This window comes from Poecilia latipinna, unplaced genomic scaffold (assembly GCF_001443285.1).
Source record: "Poecilia latipinna isolate Pla-1442-1.1 unplaced genomic scaffold, P_latipinna-1.0 Scaffold1277, whole genome shotgun sequence".
Classification (NCBI taxonomy): Eukaryota; Metazoa; Chordata; class Actinopteri; order Cyprinodontiformes; family Poeciliidae; genus Poecilia; species Poecilia latipinna.
In genome coordinates this window covers 62,109-84,135 of record NW_015113893.1, presented here as the reverse complement: position 1 = coordinate 84,135, position 22,027 = coordinate 62,109, and the positions used below count along the sequence as shown (strand labels likewise).

The 22,027-nt window shown below is 41.6% G+C and overlaps 2 protein-coding genes across 3 annotated transcripts; one reads left to right on the top strand and one right to left on the bottom strand.

The window, feature by feature from the left end:
• Positions 1 to 106: 106 nt before the first annotated feature.
• Positions 107 to 16,734, bottom strand: supt6h (SPT6 homolog, histone chaperone and transcription elongation factor). 2 transcript variants are annotated; one of them, XM_015054768.1, is made up of 38 exons: positions 16,597 to 16,734; positions 16,294 to 16,418; positions 14,030 to 14,184; positions 13,786 to 13,959; positions 12,551 to 12,624; positions 12,272 to 12,449; positions 12,107 to 12,188; positions 11,694 to 11,949; positions 11,503 to 11,604; positions 11,079 to 11,192; positions 10,889 to 10,978; positions 10,526 to 10,668; positions 10,252 to 10,397; positions 10,056 to 10,163; positions 9,691 to 9,971; positions 9,452 to 9,606; positions 8,533 to 8,728; positions 8,254 to 8,393; positions 8,012 to 8,129; positions 7,839 to 7,915; positions 7,323 to 7,458; positions 7,057 to 7,194; positions 6,646 to 6,813; positions 6,432 to 6,559; positions 6,102 to 6,309; positions 5,858 to 6,005; positions 5,622 to 5,764; positions 5,399 to 5,539; positions 5,072 to 5,267; positions 4,849 to 4,994; positions 4,613 to 4,705; positions 4,411 to 4,524; positions 4,190 to 4,314; positions 3,780 to 3,892; positions 3,617 to 3,694; positions 2,729 to 2,907; positions 2,103 to 2,380; positions 107 to 1,696 (listed from the first exon to the last, which is right to left on the bottom strand). In XM_015054768.1, the coding sequence occupies exons 1-38, from the start codon at positions 16,630 to 16,632 to the stop codon at positions 1,501 to 1,503; spliced, it is 5,478 nt and encodes a 1,825-aa protein (XP_014910254.1). In that variant the 5' UTR covers positions 16,633 to 16,734; the 3' UTR covers positions 107 to 1,500. The 2 variants fall into 2 exon arrangements, with proteins under 2 accessions (XP_014910254.1, XP_014910255.1); XM_015054769.1 differs by lacking the exons at positions 16,294 to 16,418; positions 16,597 to 16,734 and adding an exon at positions 15,672 to 15,803.
• sdf2 (stromal cell-derived factor 2) lies at positions 16,646 to 21,986 on the top strand. Its single transcript, XM_015054774.1, has 3 exons — positions 16,646 to 16,920; positions 18,804 to 19,000; positions 21,096 to 21,986. Exons 1-3 carry the CDS (start codon positions 16,737 to 16,739, stop codon positions 21,393 to 21,395), a joined length of 681 nt encoding a protein of 226 aa, XP_014910260.1. The 5' UTR covers positions 16,646 to 16,736; the 3' UTR covers positions 21,396 to 21,986.
• The last annotated feature ends 41 nt before the right edge of the window (positions 21,987 to 22,027 follow it).

The following is a 22,027-nucleotide window of genomic DNA, read 5'->3' as shown; positions in this document are numbered from 1 at the left end:
TCACTGAATACTTCAGTTAAAGTGATTGCACCAAACATATTGAAACTTTAATCCCATCTCCAGAGGTTCTGTTTTTAATTAGGCATGAACAAGACAGAGAGTTTACTATGAACACTTTTATTAAAGAGATATCGGGTAGAAAAGGTCATCAGCAGAATCAAAGACGACATTTCTCTACCAGAACCAACTGCTGCTGACAACCAACCAGTCCCTCAGGTTCAGTGTCGTAACCTGGCAACTCAAACCAAGTCTGCTTACTTAAAAACATTATTTTAAAAGAAAATGCATCTCATGAAACCATGATACGTTGCACAACGCAGATTTAAGCACACCATTACAAACCAGTGCTGCTTGCTTGTACTGTGGGACACAGACACGAGTCAAGAGGGAAGCAGAGCGGCCTTGAAATGCCAAAAAGACGATCACAGAATGTTTTTTTTTTAATATTATATTCATTCTACTGAAATAAATGCGTGCAGTTCTGAATATCACAGAGTTGGGAATACGAACAGAGTAGGCAGGAATCTGTCTGATCGGATCTTCTTCCAGTAGTGTTGCAAAAACTAAATCATCCGCTGAAGCATCGTGACTTCACAGCTGCAGGTGTGAAACATTTTGCTGATGCCGTCTCGTGACGGGTTAGAGTGGAAAACGTAACTCTGGGTAAAGTGAAACCGCAAACATTTAAAATGCATCGAGTTTGGGTAAACTTGAAGACGTGTCACTGACAAAACTAGGATTTTGTCAAACATCTCAGTTTCCTATTAAAAAAATCAACAAGTTTTAAAACAAAAAGGTAACTAAGGGGAGCCACTGCTTCCAGAGGCGTGTTGCTCATGTTCACATCAGGGGATTTCTGCCAAAGTCAGCTGATAATAACACAATTAGCATTAGCCCACGTCTGTCCTTCAGAAACCACGCTCTGCTAACTCGCTATCAGTCTGTTCAGTTACGTTTGTGTTTATTTTGACAGATGTGACGAGCAGAGTCTTAAAGTTCAAAGAAAAAAATAAGTCTTTATTCATACTGACGCATTTCCGTACAAATATTAAATTTCCTGATTGGCTTGGCAAAGCGTTGTTTTGGCAACTGCTTTCAAAACTCCACATGTCGACGCTTCCCTTCTGCCAAAACCGCTCAAAGATCAAACTAAAAGCAGAACCAAAGATAGGACAGCTTGTCTGTCAGTGTCTGTGCAGGTCCATTTCCCAAATGTAACTCAAACTTCAAGTATTTCTTTTTTTATATATATATTTTTGTACTACTTTTCTGCATGACATGCAAAAACGCTTTGCAGCCAGAGGAGATTGGCAAAAGGAGAGGACATAAACACCTGGCATGAGATGACAGCAGGAAATGAGGTGGCATGAATGTTGACACCATGTCGACTGCTGCATGAATACATGAACGGAATAAAAGGTGAAAGGTCATCCAGGTGAGGCAGTACAAAGGGTGAAGTAGAGGGGGGTGAAGGGGTGCAGCAACGCCCCCCTCTGTGTCCTATCGGTCCATTTCGTCCAGCAGGGGCGTGGCGTCTCCGGCGAGCGACATGGGCGTGCTCTCGATCATGGGGCTGGGCGAAGGCCGCGGCGTCATCCTCTGGGTCTTCTTCCTGTCCTCCGCTTCCTTCTCCTTCAGCCACTGTTCGGCCATCTTGCCCCAGTCGACCGCCGAGGAGGAGGCGCTGCTGCTCGGCCTGTAGGGGAGGAGAGAGAGGGATGTCAGGACTGGAGGTTCCCTACCGCCACCTAGTGGCAGAACGCCAACACAGTCAGAAAAGCATCCGTTCAGAACAGGGACGCAAGGTATCGATTAATGATTTAATCTAAAGTTCATTGATGTATAGATCAACTAATGATTAATTGCCAAGCTGAGTTTTCTCTTGAATGAAGACGGTGTGTACGTGTGAGTAATTTCCTAGACGGCTACTTTTTACTTTTACTTGAGTAACAAAATGTTGATGTAGTGCTACTCTTGAATGACTGCTTCGCCTCTGGTTATTAATTCATCAGTTGGGAAAAATTTTAATCTAACAAACCACTAATGGACAATCATTGATTAACTGTTGAGGACAAAATAAGTGTTTCAGCAGATGAGCTCACTTTGGCTGCTGCGGCGTCGTCGGCGGCTGCTGCTGCTGCGGCGTTCCTCTGCGGGACGAGGAGGAGGACGACGGCGTAACGGAGGCGTGGCCGTGGTGGCTGCTGGCGGCGCCGTGGTGGCTGGGATGTGGCAGGTGTGGGTGGGCATGTACGTGTGAGGACTGGGGGGTGGAGCCCGGATACTGGGGGGTGCCGAGGGGCTGCTGGCTCGGCGTTGTGTAGGAGTAACTGGGCGTCATCATGGGCGTCGCCATGGGCTGCTGCGGCGTAGCAAACACCTGCGAGGAAACAAAGGCCTCAGAATTAAATGCTTTGCTATGTGTGGCTGAAGTGCAGCTGTAATTGACTCAAAATGACTTGGCTTCAGTCTGAAATAAAGTCTTAGCTTCCACAACTGATCACTGATGTCTTACTGCTAATGTTTCACTTACTCTTGGTAATGCTGTACCTAAACAGAAGGTGACATTTATCCTGAGCTGCAGTGATTTTCTCTAAGCCTCCTGTTTCACTAACACCACAAGAGCTCAGGTCGTCTTGTATCTTTCATCACCACAAATAGACTGCTGCATCCTCTAGAAATCATGAAATGAAGCTTTATTCGGTCTGATTTAAGCCCCAACAGTTACATGATAAGCAGAGGAGCTGCCTCCCCCTCCTCCTGTGCTGCCGCCGTAGCCATACTGGCTGGAGCCCCACTGTGCAGGGGTGGCGTTGGGGTTCTGGCCCTGGCCCGTCACCGCGGCGATGGCGTTGAACATCTGGGAAGTCATGTTGCGTGGGAGGGCGTTGACGGCTCGCGTTAAGTCTGAGGAGGAAGGAGGGACAGAGTTCGTAAAATTCAATCACTTCTTCGAGCTTTTCCAGCATCATTCTCTGGAGGAAATACAAATGAATTATTCGCTATTATATGGTTTTATTTATTATTGTTATTGTGATAGTACTCTACATTCTAGGGTAAACAAAAATAAAAAGTTTGGAAAAGTCTATTCCACTTGCATCGTATAGATCTGAGTGAACTAAGAACTAATTCAACAAAAAAAAAAAATCCCCTAATTTCAGTAACGTTGTTTAACGTTAAAATAGAAACCAACTTTTATCCCGATTACACAAATCAATTGAGCCATTAGAAATAATAAATATTCATGATGTTACAATAAACAACCTTCCTGCTCAAATTAGATGCTTAGCAAAGTATTTAAAGTTAAAAAAGAAAATGTAGCTTCTATTCAATCTGCTAGTTCTGTCAAAACAAGAAAAGATGGATTTAACTCTAGAAAGCATTAAAAAATGTATCCATGTATCATTAGTGTATGAAAATGTTTCCAAATTTAGGCTTTTAATCAAACTGTACAGTTTGAATATCAAGCACTTTCAAGGACTTCACGCAGAAATCAAGCACTTTCCAACCCTTGAAAACATTTTCAAGGATTTCAAGCACCTGCCCGAACCCTGGGGGGAATATGTTGCACTAAAAAAATGCACCAGGATTTTAGTGTGGAGGAATCTGGACTCACCTGCGATGTTAATATTGGCTGGCGTTGCGTTGAGAGATGCAGGGGTTCTGGTTCTGCTGCTGTTGGTGGGAGTGATACCTTTGAAGGGGGAGAAAATGTCAGACCTCTGCGGTGCTTTAACGGATTTACGAGGCTCTTTCAGTGGAAGTTACTGCTTTAATACCTGGCACCGGCTCCTGATAGTGGTCCTTGAACCATCGAAAGAGTCCGTTCACTGTGGGAAATATCTGGGAACGGTAGCGGAAACCATCTGGGGTGATGGTCACATACTCAACCCTACAGGCAGAAGGGAAAAACAAGGACATTTAGCTTTAACAGTTTATTTCACAGGATTTTTTCCATTTTCTTTTCTTTTGCCCCAATTAAAATAGTTCAGATTATTGTTTTATTTCTTATTACTAAAAGATGACTTAATTTAGAGGTAAAGTTAAAAGCTGCTTTCTGCCTGAAGTTCTGTGGAGGAGTATCAAACAGTAACTTTTTATCAGAATCTGCCCGTCTCTAAAAGAAAACTCAGTGTTCTTTGTAAAATCATTTCAATAAGCCTTTATTACAACGAGACATTCGACCTACCGAGGTTTTCCACGAGGCTGGTAGCCCAAAATAAACTTTCCTGGCAGTTCTTTGCAGGCTGAAATAAAGTAAGGAATGAAAGTCGGCTTCTCTCGCTTCGTCCTGATCAATAATTCCTCCATTTTCTATCAAAGACACAACAAAACAAACGGCATGAGAAGACAGAGGACTACAAATGAATGGCAATCTAAAGACAACAGAAAAAAGAAATCGATGTACACCTCCTTATTTCCTCCGTTGCAGTCCTGGAAGTATTTATGTCCCAACAGATCTCGTGCAAACGAGGCCATCGGCTGAATGTACCGAGCTGTAATTTCATCTAGATCTTCAAACTCCTGCAGAGCGGAGCAACAAGTCGTCTTTAAAAGACGTGGCAACCGCAGAAATATTTCCGAACGTTAAATGTGAAGTAAAATAACTCACTTCAGTATTGATCCAGAGTGTGTGGCCCAAGCTGAAAGCATTTTCTTTACCTTCTTCCCTCACATCCACGTGCTGGTAGATGCCGTCAGCCACCTAAAAAAAAACACAAACATGCAGAGTGGAGACAAATTAAACAATAATGGATTAATAATCCAAGTTTATTTTGAGTTTTATGTTTTCTTTTTGTACCAGCTGAATTATTTCCCCCTCCCCATGTTCCTGCCTGTCTCGCTTACTTTCCAGGTGACGGTCAGGTGGTTCTCCCCTTTGCTGCTGGGCCTGATGATCAGGTCTCCCTGGTCCAGCGTCTCCATCATCTTCTCTGCTTGGCTGAAACTGATGTTGTGGAAGTTGGGGTGGGCGATCACACGCTTTATGTAAGCTGAGGGGAGAAACCAGAAGTGCATTCGTAAGGAGCTCGACTGCACGTGTGTTTGAACTGTTTTTGTTTATACTGACGTGTGCGCTGCTGCTTCTTTTTGAGCTCCTCATCCAGCTTCTGGTCCTCGGCCTCCGTGTCAAAGTCGTAGTAGCTGTCCTTGGGAAGCTTCCACTCGTTGTTCTTGTCCATCAGATCTGAGGTGCGGCACGTGAGGTCAACGCTGAACTTCTCGATGTCGATCTTCATGATCCTGCAGTGAACCGTCATGCCCACCTGAGGCAACAGACAAACATTTTTTTTTTAATCACAGAAGTTAAAGGTTTATAGGACTGGGAGTGGAGTTCTGTTTTTGCAGGTGAAGTAAACAAAAGAAAAAAAAGTCAGCAAATCAAGCACGGATTCACCTTGACCCTCTCCTCGGGGTGTTTCACCACTTTGTCGCTCAGAAATTTGGTGGGAATGAATCCCTGGACGCCGTTATCTAACCTGCTCCGAACCCCGATGGCCTGACCGGGACAGGAGCCGCTGTCAAAGTGGTTCCACACCTAAACAAAGACAAAATGTCAGGAACAAAGACGACTCTCAGCTCTGAGAGTTCATTCTGTTTCCTTTCAGCGGCTCTGGTACCTCACTCAGCTCGGGGAAATTGTCCTGCTGGCAGAAGGGACACTGCCACAGGCCTGTGGCGTCGTTCCGGATGGCCTGGTCGTAGCTCTCCCCCTGAGGCCGCCGGTGAGCTATACCGGTCACTATACTCGTTATTAGCTTACCTGAAAGAAAAAGGGTGCAGAAATGTAAACAATGCAACACATTTTCTCCTGTGGGGTTTAGGATTTCTGTGAGTGTTGGGAGTCTATGTGTACCGATATAAAAGGTCTCTGGGGTTTCCTTGGTGAGCAGATTGAAGACCTCCTCTGTGTTGGGAACTCTGTAAGGAACCCGAAGGTCTTTGTACCTGCAGCTCAGCTCTGCTCGGATGTCATACAGTGTGATTCCCTTGTTGCCGTAGCCCTACAGGGAAAGAAGCAGAAAGAGACCGCCCGCGTCCTCAGCTTCATTTCACTCTGACAACGTCTTCACCGTCTGAGCATCTCCTCTCACACTGACCTGTCTCTCCAGCTCCTCAGCGAAGGCGTCCAGGTCCAGATCCTTGAGGCGTTCCGGGTTTTCCAGGATCTCCTCCAGAGCTCCGGCCGGGTTCGCATCTTCTGCAGACTCGTCGTACTCGAGGGCATCGACGGCCATCTTGCGAGCCCACTCGTACGTCTCGGGGTGGACCCGAGAGCCGTCCAGCACTTCTATGTAGGAGTCCGTACTGCCGTGAGTTTCAGAGAGAAGATGTCGATTAAAATAAAAGAAAAACTGGTGCAACGATATGCCGTAGATGTCAACGTTTCAAACAGTTTATTGTTATAAATCCCACGTTTATGCACCGACCTGTCGCCCAGTGATGCCGTGTCGATCTTGATGAAACCAGCGCAGTTGATGAAAACTTTGGGTCCCATGTGGCACATCGTGACCAGCTGCGTTCTGTTCTCCAGACGAGTGTTGTTCTGCTTTAAGATCTGCTCAGATAAACACAGATGGTCCGCGGACAGAAAATGATGAAGAAATGTTTGATTTTAATCGAGATGACCAGTGAAATCCTGACCTTGAGGAGGTGGGCTCCCTTCCTTGGCCCCAGACCGCAGACATACTGGACCAGGCTCTGAGTGTGGGGATGGGCAATCGCTCGGTTCACATCCACACCGACCTCGTTGACCCGGTTGATGAACTCACAGTAGAGAGCGTTAAGCAAATCCTCCTTCACCACATGTTCCTAAGGAAGAGCAAACATTCACCAATATGTGCTTTAGGTGTTTGACATAAAATGATGAGCATAAAAAATGCTTGATCATAAATCTGGTTTTATTTGGAAGTAAATAAAAACCAAAACCAAAATGAAAACAACTTTTAGAAAGCTTGAAGTCAGTGCTGTCCAACCGAGTTGAAATGAGTATTTTTGTCACTTTAATCCTTTAATGTGATTAAAGTTCATGAATCAGCCTCCGGGGCGTCTCACCTGCAGTGGGTGTAACTTGAGGCAGAGAATGTCTTCATCGGTGCTGCAGACCTGAGCGTATTCTATCAGGGGATCCTGGATCTTCCTGGCGACGGAGACAGCTTGTCGCAGTAAGGGAGGGTAATCTCTGAAATCATTCTGCAAAAATAAGAAGGTTCTGATGAAAACCAGCAATACAACTGTAAAAAAAAACAACAAAAAAACCTGATGGTTAAAATGTTGCATAAAACTCAGTCTGCAGGATTAATCAAGAATCAAGAATTTACCTCCGACTTCTTGCTGTTCATGTACAGCGTGGCCAGTTCGTTGTCCACCAGCTCCACCCCGACGGCCGGCAGAGAAGACTCCTGCTCCAGCTCACTGATGGTCCTCTTGATGTCCTCCATGATCATCTGAGCATCTCTGCACAGGAGGCTCATATTTAGCCTCTTAGATCCGTCATAACTTCTAATAAATCTGATAATTTCCTAAAGTGCACTCAGTGTTTCCTGCTCAGTTATGTTTAGCTGGCGTGGGTAAAATAAACATCACAGTGTAGAAGAGATGTGGAGCTGCTATGACTTATAACTGCAGATCCACATAAAGGATGTGAAATTAAACTACTATGGAGGATGCAGTTGAACAAAACTCTGTACTGAAATGTTAGGAACAACAATTTATTTGGCCACAAAAGCATGTTAAGTGTTGAAAATGATAAATCTTTAATACTTTGTTGAAAATCCTTCATCCCTATTATATCAGTATCAATAGACACTGACATAAAAAAATAAACAATTTCTCACCGATTCTCCCCAGCAACAGCCACCACATGAGGTTTCTTGCTGGAAAGAAACCTCTTCAGATTTTCAACGTCATGAGCCTGTAGGTGATGGAGACAACAGAAAAAATATTTCAAAAAGACACTCAGAGACCAAATCTGAACATCTAAAACCGACACTAATTTCTATTTATGAACCTTTTTCTCTCTCTCATCCTCCCTGAAGGCATTCCTCCTCTTCATGAAGTATGGCAAGCGCAGGAAGTCCACCACCTCTCCATCCCCGTTGATCAAAGCACAGAATACTGGAGTGTCTCTGTCAGAGGAAACAGAAATCGTTGAAGCTCTTCCAAAAGTAAACGCTACATGATTTTCTATCTTCAAACTTGACTTGCATTGTATGAATTTCAGCAAAAGATAAGTAACTGTCGGACACCGACCTGCTGGGAGCGTAGGCCACACCCAGCACACGGATGCCTTTCCCCTGGCTCTCGTCCATCAGGTCATCATCCTCCTCCACCTGCTGGTCGGGCCGGTAAGGAGCCACTTTCAGCCAGTTATACAACCGGCGGCAGCAGGACTTTAAAAACAAATGAGAAACAAGTTATTTAACAATCATTTCAGAAAAATAGATCAGCAAGAAGTTTGCCTTGGTGGCAATCGGATGTAAAACTGTGGTGAATGTTAAAAAGCTTATTGTGGATTGTCTGAGGCGTTACCTTGACGATGCTCTCTTTAGCCTCAGCGATCAGTTTGCTCTTGAGCTCCTTGGCCATCTGGGGGTAAAGGAACTGGTTGAGCGCTCGCTCGATGGCGAGCGTTCGCTGCCTGTTCCACTCCTGCACCTGGTGGCTGAACTCGTCTCTGTAGTAAAACTGCTTGATCTCATCGAAGTAGGTCTGGTCTCCAGCATAACTACAAAACAGAAGAAACACGGGCGTGGGGAGAGAACGTGAGCTTCAGCTCATCGTTACCGAGCTTCAGCTCATCGTTATCGAGCTTCAGCTCATCGTTACCGAGCTTCAGCTCATCGTTACCGAGCTTCAGCTCATCGTTACCGAGCTTCAGCTCATCGTTATCGAGCTTCAGCTCATCGTTACCGAGCTTCAGCTCATCGTTAACGAACTTCAGCTCATCCATACTGAGCTTCAGCTCATCCATACTGAGCTTCAGCTCATCCATACTGAGCTTCAGCTCATCGTTACTGACTTTAAAGCTATGAAGTTTACCAGGAGAGATGAGTTAGGAAACCAACTGCTGCTTAAACACTCAGAGTTTAGAATTTTATTAACCTCTGTATTTCCCTCTATAAGTTCAGTAACGTTGCAGGTAATGTACAAAAAACTGAAGTAGAGCTAATAAACCGATGTCAAAGTAGTGTATGTTTTTAAAACAAAAGGAAAAAGATAAAGTTCTCCATTTTTTTCAAATGAAAAGTCATAAATGTGTAACATGAAAGTCAGAAACATTTGGTTGAGCAGATTCTTCAGCTCTGACGCCTTCACACAACGCTCACATTTAAACAGAGAGTAAGTTACATAAAAACAAACGCTGTTTGCTAACTCTGATAAGGTGAATTTATTAAACTGGATTTTAAGTAGGGGTATCAGAGTAAAGGGGAAGTTATGGTTAACTTACCCTTTGACCCCTATTAGATCTATGCAGATATCAATGGAAAGAAGACCCTCGTCCTCTGCCAGGCACATCTTCAGGAACTGATCCCCATTCAGCTCTTTCACAGGTTTATTCTTCAGATATTTAAAGGAATATGCAAAATGAGCTTCGTCTACCTCCTGTTGGACAGAAAACAAGACGAGTTAGGAAACTGTTTTTCCCCACATGTCCACATCTAGAGCTCATTCTGCTCGTTCTCGTACCTTTTTGCCTTTCTTTGTAGGCTTGGTGTTGATCTTGGCTCTCTCCTGGAACGTCTGACGGAGAACGTGCCTGACCAGCGGCTCTCGGGCAATCTGCATGGCCACCATGTACCGGGTCCCTTCCAGCACCGCTTCGGGAGTCGAGAACTGACTGCAGAGGTAATCTTTGGCCAGCTCCAGCGGCTCGGCGGGGAACTGCTCCGTCTCGTGGCGTTGGTAACTGTCTCGCAGATTCTCTCCGAACTGCTCTGGGGTCAATCCGAACTTTTTAGCCAGGCCGTCTGGTGGAAATACGGACACAGAAATATAACGGTGTTGCTCTGACTTAACACTTGGTGGGATGTGTAGCAGGAAAAGTGACGAACCGAGTCCAACACTTTGACAGATGCTGTACATATCCCTACGAGACGCCAGCTTCAGGTCTGGACCTTTCTGCTCCTCCTCCTCTTCAACCTCATACTCCTCTTCCTCTCCTAAAATTATAGAAGGTCAGAACATGGCCAAAAAGGTTTTAACTCACCAGGAAATAATAAATCGGTTTTCTCGCGTAATCCTGCTTACCGTCTTCTGACACTTCTTTGATTTTCTTGAGCTTCTTCTTCTTGGATTTTGCCGCGTTCTGCATCTTCGGGATGTCTCGGCCGTAGTAGAGCAAAAAGTGATTGTAAACGTCGCTCAGCTCTTCCAGAGTCTGCACGTCCTTCAGCCTTTAAAATGTGATAAAAGATGTTTGAGTTTACCAGAACTGAGAGGCAGACACAAATACATTTAAAACATAAACTTTATTGTGCCGCTGCGTGTTTTCCTGTCCAGTCCAGTCAGAAACAAGCCGTACCGCTCCATGTCGGCTGTGTCCAGAGGGCGGATGCCGTCTGCCAGCGGTTTGTCTGGGTCTGCAGAAATCTGCTCAAACTGGAAGGACTGCATCTTCTGGAACAGACGGGTCAGGTTCTGCTTCCGGGTTTTCAGCTGCGTCCACTGATCAGAGGAAGGAAAATTAAAAAGTCAATAACAGATTGAAGACTTTCTTCATCCAGTTTTTGGTAGAGAGAGAAAAGAGAAAAACAATAAAGCATGCAAACGGAAATTAAAAATTATATTTATAATCAAGCTTATTTAGAAGCAACGTGTACAGTATAGTTGTTTAAGTGTTGAACTTGTGATAAATTGCTTTGAGAGAAGCTGGTTGTTAGAATACCTTCTCATCCCACTGCCACACCTTCCACAGGTCGTTGATGTTCAGCTCTGGCTCTACATATTCCTTTCTGTAGAAAGCTATGAATGGAACCTGGAGAAAAGGTTTCAATATAAAACACATCTGTCAGGTTCTAGATTCAAACATGGAAACAACTCATTAATGAGTTGAAGTTTCATGAAACCCACCGCACCTCAAACTGCTGATTTCTCATGAAGTTCAGGGCCTCTTTGATTTTGGCAATGGTGCTGGGTCCTTTCCTGCTGAAGTTTGTTGTGGTTCCTCTATCAAGGTAGTCGGTGCTTTCCTTTAATGGTCATCAAAACAGAAAGAACATTAATATTTTTGTGAAGGAGGAGCTTGAAAGTGAGACCCAAAAAGTGGACTAAACAGGGATGAAGTCTTTAGATTCTGACTCTATGATAATTTTGAATAAAAATACCACAACATCACAAAATGTAAAAATAAAATCTACCACAAAAAATGCAGGTTCTGTCTTCCAGGTTTTCTGTTTATATGACTTGTTGGATTTAATCAAACAGAGGTAGCAGAGCTCCTCTACATCTTGATTCCGATAACCAGTCTGTGCTTAATGAGGCCTGGAACGAAACCAGTACCTGCATGGAGATGGTCAGAGTGGAGAACCCGTGTCTGAAGATCCACTCTGCTTCTTCCTCCAACTCATCATCCTCAGCAGGTTTAACAGGGATTGAACGCAACTGCAGAGCAGAGCAGCAGCAGATCCAGCAACAGCGCCAAGCTCAACATGGAAAACCGGGTTTACACAAACAGAACCGGCAGCACAGACCTGGAACCTCTCTGGCATGTCAGTGGAGCGGATCTCGTTGTCCTGGTCGGTCATGTGACTGCTTTCCAGCTCGCTGGGCTCATACAGCTCAAAGATGCTCTTCCTCCCCGGCCTCCTCTTGGTCTGCTTCTTGGGCCGGTCCCAGCCCTCTTCGTCTTGATCCTCCTCTTCCTCTTCACCCTGGTCATAGGCGTCTGCGTCAAAGTCGGCAAAGTCAAAGTCTCCGCCAAAAATCTCCTGGGCCTCCTGGAGGGCTCTGGAAAACAAAAAGAGGAATCTGTTTTCAGGGATTCCTGACGTCAACCTTCCACACTGATGGATTCATTTCTTAGAGAAAACATAAAAAGACACAAAAGCGTCTCGCTGGAAACATTTTCAGGACAATAAATTTCAGCAGAAATCTGGGAACTCACGCGTCTGTGTATCCTGAGAACTTCTTTCCCCTCTTCTTGGTGATGGGCTGTCCATCATCATCCACAATAAAATCATCTATATCTGTGGGTCAAGCACACACTCGCATTAACACATCGAGAGTTACAACATTAATTACAGGATTTCTTTTAGATCTTTTTGCCAACCTGACTCTTCATCTTCGCCCTCTTCTTCCTCGTCTGCTTGTTGAATGGGTTCGTCGACGGCTTCGCCGTCCTCCAGCTCTCCCTCACCGTCAACATGGAAAATCTCATCCGCGATCAAGTCTTTCTCATCATCATCTTCGTCGTCGTCCAGCATTTTAACGCGGTCATATTTCTTCTTCTATAAAACAAGCCGATAAGAGATTGAAAAAGGAGGCAACGAATGAGCGGAAACGTCATGTGTTCGACGCTGAACAGGAGGAAAATATTTAATTTTCTTACCCTCCTTTTCACTTTGACACCAAGATTTTCCTCAATCAAGTCAAGATCATCGTCGTCCAGGCAGTCATCATAAGCTAGGACAAAAAAAAACAAGAAAAAGGTTTGGCAACAGAGACGAGATGAATTTACAGAGCTATGACAATAAATAAACAAATTATTTGTACTTCAACATCTTGTGTTTTTTGTGACATAAAAATATTGGCATTTCAGCTGGAAAACTAAAAAACATCTTCAACGTTTTTAATTTGTTGTTCGGCCACAAACTAAGAATCATTTTTAGCCATTCCTACCCTGAACCTTACTGCGCAAACTTCCCAATAAATCCCATCTGAATATATATTTGGATCCATTTCTGAAAAAGGAAAACATGAAGGTAGATTTTTTTTAAATCCATTTAAGCAAACCTTTGTTTCTCTGGATTTAAAGTAGAAGAAACTTGAGCAAAGAGAGAAGATTTAAAGGAAGAGATTTAATTTTTTTCCCTCAAGATGATCAATTTTTCCAAAACAATATTAAAACTTTTGTCAATTTATGTGCAGGTTTCATTTGAAGTTTACATCATGTAATAAAAAAAAAACAAAAAACATTTGGTTAGTGAACGCTTGTTCATTAAAGCAAAGGATTCATCAGCAGCCAAAAAATATTTCTAACATGAAGTGAAAAGCTCGGCCCTTCCTGCTTGACTCTCGCATGCAGGGTGTGTGACTTTGCCACTTTTAAATAAATAACGACCATTGTCAACAGAATGTGTAAAATTACACATTATTAAGTCATTTTAGACTTTTACCAACATTTGCCACTCCAAAACAGCTCTAAAGTCTGGAGCAGCAGTTTTTTTAATGATGACTGTGTTCTGATTTGTGTTGTATTTTCTTTCAGCAGTGTATTCAGAACTGGCAGTTCAAAACTGGAAAGAACAAGTTGCTCAAACACTTACTGTATATCATTCTCAACCTAAATACATCTGATGATATTTGCAGCAGTATAGCTAACGATGCCTTTGTGGTTTAATCACTGTACCAAATCGAACACAATGATAAAAAAACAGAGCTAAATAGTAAAGTATATTTCCATTCAAATGTCAGAATCAGAACCACAAAATCTTGATCAGACCATCTCTGCTGTAATCCATGTAATAACACAGTTAGAAGACATTTATTACATCTACAAATAATTTAATAATAGTTTCATTAGAGATATTAGACACCGTTACAATTAACATCAAGTAAACTTACTCCGCTTTTTCCGCCAATGTTTTACTTCCTCCTCTGAGTCGCTTCCTCCACCACTGTTGCTTTTCTCGGCCTCTTCTTCCCCCTCTCCCTCCTCATCATCGTCGTCGTCAATTAGTCCACGTAAATTTCCGTGCTCATCCTGCTCCTCTGGGTTCTCAACATCCTCTTCTTCATCTGTTGTGAAATGAGGAATGAGAAAACCGAAAGCCCTCAAAGGTTTCGAGCAAAAGCTTTCACATCTTACCATCTTCCTCCAAGAACCTCTGGGTCTTCTTAGGTTTCAGGTCGCTCTCTTCAAACTCCTCCTCTGATTCCTCGGCCTCGCTATCAATGAAGTCTGACATGGCTGCGGTGGCTGGGAAAACGCACAACGCTGTGGGACGACGACTTCCCTGACACCTAAACGTGCATCAGAGTCGACAAGAGGTTCTCATGTCATGTTTCAATGATTTTATTTGAACATTTTAACACATTAATGTGTAACACAATCCAACTGCTTTTATGTGAAACAGGAATGCAACAATTATCCCTACCGCAGCGATTATATAACAATTAATTGCAGAATTTATTGGCAAAGTTTAAGAGGTTTTGCTTTAAATTTGACATTATGGCTGACGTTTGATGTTTTTGAGCCTGAAAATAACAGATAAATTAATCAGATAACTTTGAGCCAGAGGACCAGTTGTGTGTTGCTACAGACGTGGAAGGGTTTGTACTATATAATCCTTTCACCCCCCCAAAAAACTGTTTACTGCAGGATATTCTCCGGGATCTTATTAAAATAACTTAGACTCAGGAAAAGGCCAGCAACTGCTGGTTATATTGAAAATGGTTCAAAAAGATAGTTTCAAAACTACTAAAATGTTCACTGTTAAAATCCTTTTTGGTAAGATGTGAGATAATCTTACAGAGTAATGAAGAGTTTTCTTTGACTGCATCAAGCAGAGTCCTGCACATTTATCTTTCATGTAGGAAAGAAAATCACCTGTTTGGAAAGTCATGGTTCGGATAATAAAGAAGCACAACCCATAAATGTAATATTATGTTTATGTCACTGCTTGGGACAGAAAAAGAACATAATCCTTTTTTTTTATTAAACATTTATTTAGCTAAAAAGAAAAAGCAGCAGCAGTGAGAGGATAATCTCGCTGCAATGGAGGACTGAGATTCAAGTCCTTTCCTCCCTCAAAGCCCTTAGACTTTTACATAATGATTGTTCATTTGTGGCACAGAGAATTAACATTAATAGAGATTAAATTATTTAGGCCAGGGATAAAACCGGGATTGCTTTGAGTTTGAGTCGTTATTTTCAGTCAATAAATTATAACACTTGCGTTATAACAAGAAAACTACAACAACGCTTTTAAAAATATGTGCAATACCAGTATGTCGCAGTGCGTAGATCCAACATCGTCGGATTTAACCACAAGGCAAACTGCCTCCAATACAATAACTAGCTACATATGGAAATACTGCTACCTGGTGAGAATTAAATATTTCCTTTTTACGAATGATAAGTAGTACAACTGGCATGTTACAACCCGTTTGAACAACAAAATTAAATTACGCTAACATTACTAGCAAAGTTAGCAAGTTAGCTAACGACAAATCGGTCTACACTGGGGTGATTTTATGCTAAACGGTTTTATTGACATTTTAATGACTAAAGGTAACAGTAGAAATCCAGCTGCAACAAGTTCGCGGTAGTGGAAAAATAAACCGTTGCTTCTGAAACCAAGCTTGGAGGCAACCATTAGCAAGCTTGCGCGTTAGCGTAGCGGTGCGTTAGCTTGAACAAAAACAAGCAGCGTTAGATTTAACGACCGTTACCAATACGTCATCATGTTGACATCTTTCTAAAAAGTCAACAATAAATTTCAACTTACACGTCTCAGCGTGGTGATATAGCCCGAATATGATTTTAATAAAAACTGTTTAATGCTGTGTTTTGCGTTTCTGAGCTTACACTACTAAAAATGGCCGAGAACAAGCGGCGTGATGACAATTCCGGTGTAATGTAAAATTGTGCGTCCCGGAAAAGATTCACTTTCTTCTTTTGGGTAAGTAGTACACCAGCTCTATGGCGAATTACCGCCACCTAGTGGACACTCATTTGGAACCAACAAACGTTCAAACAATATAATCAAGGCTCTTGCTTCTTGCTTGAGTCTAGAGAGGATGTGGAATAATTCAAATGAATTCAACTAGACGTGTACTTAAATATTTTGTATCACTATCACTGAGCAACAATAATAATCATCATCGTAAAAATCATAGTATGCTTGATTTGATTGCTTTATTCAAAACACTCATGGATAACTGGATCAGGATTTACATCCCTGCTGTTATTTGCACAGTTTCATTTTTTTGTAGTCTGTTGTTTTTATGCACTTTTTATTGTTATTGTTATCATCTGCATATGAGATACAGCAATAAATGCATAAGCAACCAAAACTGAACAACATAAATCATAAAACATTCACCGCCTCACGAGAAAATGGGTCTTACATTACGCAACGGAACTTCCTCCAGGAGTTGAGGCACAGACTTAGATGGGTGACTAAATATTTTGTAGCACCCATATGGAACTTCTGCCTTCCATGATGGAAAAACGATGCCCCCTGCTGGTTTATCTTAAAGTCCACAAGAAAAGATAAAGAAAAAGAAAAGATTACAGTACATATAATCTGCGCTCTGTAATCTTATATTTTGAAGTAAGCTGAAAATGTGTTCAGTTTAATCAATTGTATCAAAGTATTACCAAGGGACAGTTAGTAGGCAAAAACAACGGGAAGCACAGAAAGTACCTACCTTAGTATTCCAAGTCGCTAGAGGCGCTAGTTCCATGTTTTCAGATGGATACTGTACAATTGTAATGACGTAGCGAAAACTGATACAAATCTGAAAAGAGGCATAGACCGGTGACAGCTCGATTTTATGGTGTTGTCGGAATGGATACCTCAAACTGTCTGAATTTTCTAGGCTTTTTACTCCGAATTTTCGTGCTACTCTCCAGCATCTGTGGGCTGTCCGTTGGCTCCGAACTCAGCTTTGTTACGTGCGGATCAGTTATTAAACTTTTGAATGTAAAGCACAACGTCAGGCTGCACTCGCACGACGTTCGCTACGGATCTGGTGAGTTTAAACGTCAACGAATTATTTAATGTAAAAATTATATTATCGTGCTTTCAAACACCAGCAACGGCTTTATTGATCAATCACATCTGTAAACGTGTCTTTACTGAATAGGATATCACCGGTTTCTGTGTTCAAAGGTTGTCAGTGGGTTAGTGTAACATATTTCACTTCATATTGGCTCCATATCGCATATATTGTCGGTTATTTGTGTCCACAACTGAACATAATGCCGATTTAAATGTTTCCTACACAATCATGGGTAATTTTGAGCCTTTTTGAGTCGTTTCTTACTATCCCTTCTATGGGTTGTCACCTTTCTTTCACTTAAATTAAGTTTTACTGTTTAATCAGGCATTTTGTATTGTTAAAAATGAAAATACCCATGAAAATAAAAATACTTAAGTCAAAAACAAAGTGCACATATAATGCTCAAACGTGTACTTTTAGGTCAGAGGTACACAGTGCATTGCAAACAGATCCATTCCTCTTAAATTATTTTTATATTTTGTCTTGTTATTGCCAGTAACTCCTACTGGGATTTTATGTAACATACTAAAATAACATAGTGCTTATTTATGAATTAAAGAAAATCAAAACATGGTTTTTAATATTTTATAAGAATTTATAATAAAAAACATCTAAAACAAGTGGCATGCATTTATATTCAGCGTTCTGTCCTCTGAAATGATAAGTAAAACCTCAGAGCCCATCTGTGTGTAATACTATCTCAGGATAAATCCAACCATTTGTGAAGGCTACAGAGGTTTATAATAGAAAATTAATTAACAGACAGCTTTTATAAAACCAAAAACACACTGGAAGTGTCAGGCATAATGTTTTGGAAAAATTTAAAGCGGAGAAATCGCTAAATCGCGGATTTAACGCCTCACAGAGCATGGTTTAACACATCATCTGAAAATGGATAGATTAAGGCACAAAATAAAACTTAAGCTGGCAGGCTGGGTAAGAGAGTATTAATCAGAAAAGCAGCCAAGAAATGAACAATAAATCTGGAGGAGCAGCAGTGATCCATGGCTCAGATGAGATAAGCTGCTGACAGAGGAACCTCACACATCTTTTATAGGAGAAATAGTCTTGTTAATGTCGAAAGGAAACCATAACAAGACAATAGATATGAAACTGGGTGGATGTTTCCACCAACCACCAAGAAAATAAACACCAACATAGAGAAAGAGCTGCAATGAACCCATTTAGAGCAAATCATAGTCAAAGTCCAGATCTAAATCCAATCATGAATCAATAGCATAAGTTAACATTATCTGTTCATAGATTTCTGTGCCGTTATTGGTCCCAATTTCCTTAATTTTGGGAGACTGGTAATCGGCCAATACTGACATGTGAAAGCGATCTTATCAACCTCAGCAAACGTCTAAAAATCACTCGCTGTCCTCTTCTGCTCTCCTGTGATTTGGTCCCACCCACCATGTCCACACACTTCTGCTATATTTAGCAGAAGTGTTTCAAACAAACAAATTGGTACCAGTGAAAATCTAAATAGGCAGATTTTGCAGTTCTAGATGAGATCCATCCAATCTGATGTAATAAAGTTATATTTAATTCTGCAAAGAACTCAGAGGATTCCTAGGGAGACTAAAGAATAATGTAGATCACACTGCTCAGGTTTTTACTTGTTAAAAAGAAAAAATAAAACATGGTTCCTAGTTAAGCATTACTTGGTCTATCTAAAAATAATCCAGATAAAACACAAATGTTTGTAAGTAGACAAACCTAAAGTAAACTATCAAGATTAATTCCCAGTAAATGTTGAAACATCTAAAATGTAAATAGACTTGCTTTTTATTTCCTAAAGTAGTCGGTTTGATCTCTTTGAAATAAAAGCCATAAACTCTGTGCGGCAGGCAGTGGGCAGCAGTCTGTGACAGGCGTCTCTGCGGTGGAAGACAGCAACAGCTACTGGAGCATCCGAGGGACGAGCGGCGCCTCCTGCACTCGGGGAACACCGGTCAAATGCGGGCAGACGATTCGCCTCACTCATGTCAACACGGGCCGCAACCTGCACAGCCACTACTTCGCTTCGCCGCTGTCCTCCAATCAGGTGATTTATTCACTTATTTATTTTTGATTTAACCTTCACCAGGTAAGTTCTCCTTTTCAACAACAGCAGAATATCATAACACAAACAAACAAAAATACAACCATATTCATACTGACTAAACACACTATATTAGGGATGTCATGATTATAAATTTTGCTGGACGATAAATTGCTAAACAATAATGTTCTTGTTTGTGACCATTATCAATTAATATAATGATAATGGCTTAATACACTGAAAAAACACTAAATCTTATCAAGTATTTTTGTTGTGTTTCTAGTGCAAATATCTTAGTAAACTGGAAATAAGACAAAACTAACTGAGAAGTAACCTTTCAGCAAGACGTAGCAGCCTGTTTTAAGTAAATAATTCCTTAATACTGATTTAAAAAAAAAGCATTAGCAGATTATTTCACTTATAACATGGGAAAATGTCTTGTTATAAGTGAATTTATCTGCCAGTGGAACTAGTAATTGTTGTTGGAAATGTTGAGTGTAGGTATGGAGGGTTTTTTAGATTAATTTATAGAAGAATTATTGATGTGCGAGAATAGAGTGAGTGTTGGTTTACAGGTGAGTGTAGACGTGTGTGTTGTGATGTGGAGGGATTTCAGAGTTATGAGAAGGATTACACAGAAAGCTCCCCGCTGAGGTTGGTTAAAATCGCTCACATGTAAAAAAAAAAAAAAAAAACAGCCTTGTAATTTGTAGGCTTATTTAAAAAAAAATAAAGTGGATTATTAAAATATATCAGAAATGTGCCAGAATTCACCAGCATGCGGTAATGTTTAAGCCTCTTGACTAATCACAGTAACTGAGTCTAAATTAAATATGTGCAAATGTAAAAAAATGATAATAATAAGCTGCCCTTCGAGTTTATTTATGCTCTGGGCCAAATTTATATTATTAAACTGAACTAACTGAAAGCAGATTCAGATCAAAGTATGAAAAAACTGTTTAGCTTCAATAATAATTAGGAATAAACTTTTGCTAAACGATATATTTTGATTTTATGTGTTATTTGGTAGCCATTATTATTACCCTTTCTGCATTTCAATCCAAACAGATCACACTGCAGATCACACTTGGTACCGATACGTATCCGATTCAAATGTGGCCTAACATCCAGGTCGCATTCCGACCTGAACGTCAGTCATACTCGACAAACGTCACTATTCTGCGTCCTGAAACGCGCAAGCGGGAAGAAAAACAACAAGCATGACGGACTATAATGAGGATTAAGTTGTTAATATGCTGCTCCGGTTGGACAACAACTTCAAATGTGTAAGCTATGCTCTACCGTTAGCCTCCATGTTTACTTCCGCAAACACGGAGCACTTCTTCTTATGGCGGTTGGCAGAACACTGAGAATGCTGACGTTGTTGCGCCCTCTACTGCGCATGCGGGAAACGTTCAGGTCGTTCTGGTTCACACTGGAGATCACATACAGATCGCGTTTATTTGGAAGTATGAACGGCCCCGGCAAAAACATCCGATTTGACAAAAAGTCGGAATTGGGTCACTTCAGGCTGCAGTGTGAACGCAGCCAAAAATACATATAAAATGTATAAATCAGGTAAAAACAAGACAATAAAACAATGAGAACCTCTAAAAATAATGGGGATTAAATCTAATAAAAATGTTACATTGAAAAGTAAAATATCCAAACAGCTAAAAGTGGAAATGAGATAATTATAAATAAATAAAATGTTAGCCAGAAACAGCCAACATCATCCCGTTGAAAACATATTCAGTATATGTTACTCAAATTCGACCTTGTTGTGGTGTCTTAAAATAGGATTTTGTTGTCACTACTCTAAGCAAAGAATATGGATTATTTGGGGCAGAACCAGAACTTTCTGGTCGAGTAACACCTTGGATCAGCTGGATGAACGCTCATAAAGATCTTCAGACAAAAATGTTGATCAAACATTACAAAGAAGCTGAGCTGCTTGAACATAAAATGAAATAAATGAAGGGTGACTCAATACTTTTGCACAGGGTACTTTTGCTGCATGCAAAAAAAAAAAAAAAGATGAGAAGCAGTACCAGAATCAACATGTCTCATCCTCTCATGGTGGCGCTCGTGTCTGCAGGAAGTGAGTGCGTTTGGCGAAGAAGGGGAGGGCGACCACCTTGACGAGTGGACAGTCCAGTGCAGCGGATCTGTGTGGAAGCGCGAGGAATCCGTCCGCTTCCGCCATAAATCCACCGATGGCCTGCTGTCCGTGACGGGGGAGCAGTACGGGCGGCCAATCCACGGGCAGATGGAGGTCCACGCCATGTCGAATCCCAGCCAGCACAGCTTGTGGAAGGTGATGGAGGGCGTCTTCATGAAGCCGAGCGAGAGCCCAGCAGGCGGCCGGGACTTCGCTCACACACACACAGAGTTCTGACTTTCCTCTGTTCATCCTCAGCTACATCTGTACCAACAGCCACCTTCACTGTCCCAAAATGTTTAAGTCTGTGGATAAGAACCGTGAAAGATCCAGCAGCCACACTCAGTTGGAAAAAATTAGTAAGCCAGACATATTTGAACCTTCTTTGTACCTTCCATGTTTGTTGTGTTAGGTCCAGATGGGGGTTTCTTCTCTGCTGTTGGTTGTTATTCTGCAGCTCAGGAAGCCTTCTAGGTGAACATATTGTTACACTTGTGCCTTTATCTGCCAATAAAAGAAGTAGGTGTTTACATTACAATGAAAGCATTTTATATATTAATCCTTTATGGCATTTAGGCCACACACCTCCAAGATCAAAACTCAAACAGTATTCCTGTCTAAAATGACCCTTTTTTCTTATAAATTATTCCACATGCCAGAACAAACTTTGTTTAGGATTTCTTTTCTCTTTAATGATGATGTTACTTGTCAGTGTTCAGTTGGTTCTTAAGTCTCGGGAGAGTGCAGTGTTACAAACGCAGACGTTTTATTACGACATCAAACTGACAATGAATACCTCATAATAAAGATTTTTTTATGCAAACAGTCTTCAGCATGACTTTCTTTTCTTTAATTTGATGTCAAGCAGT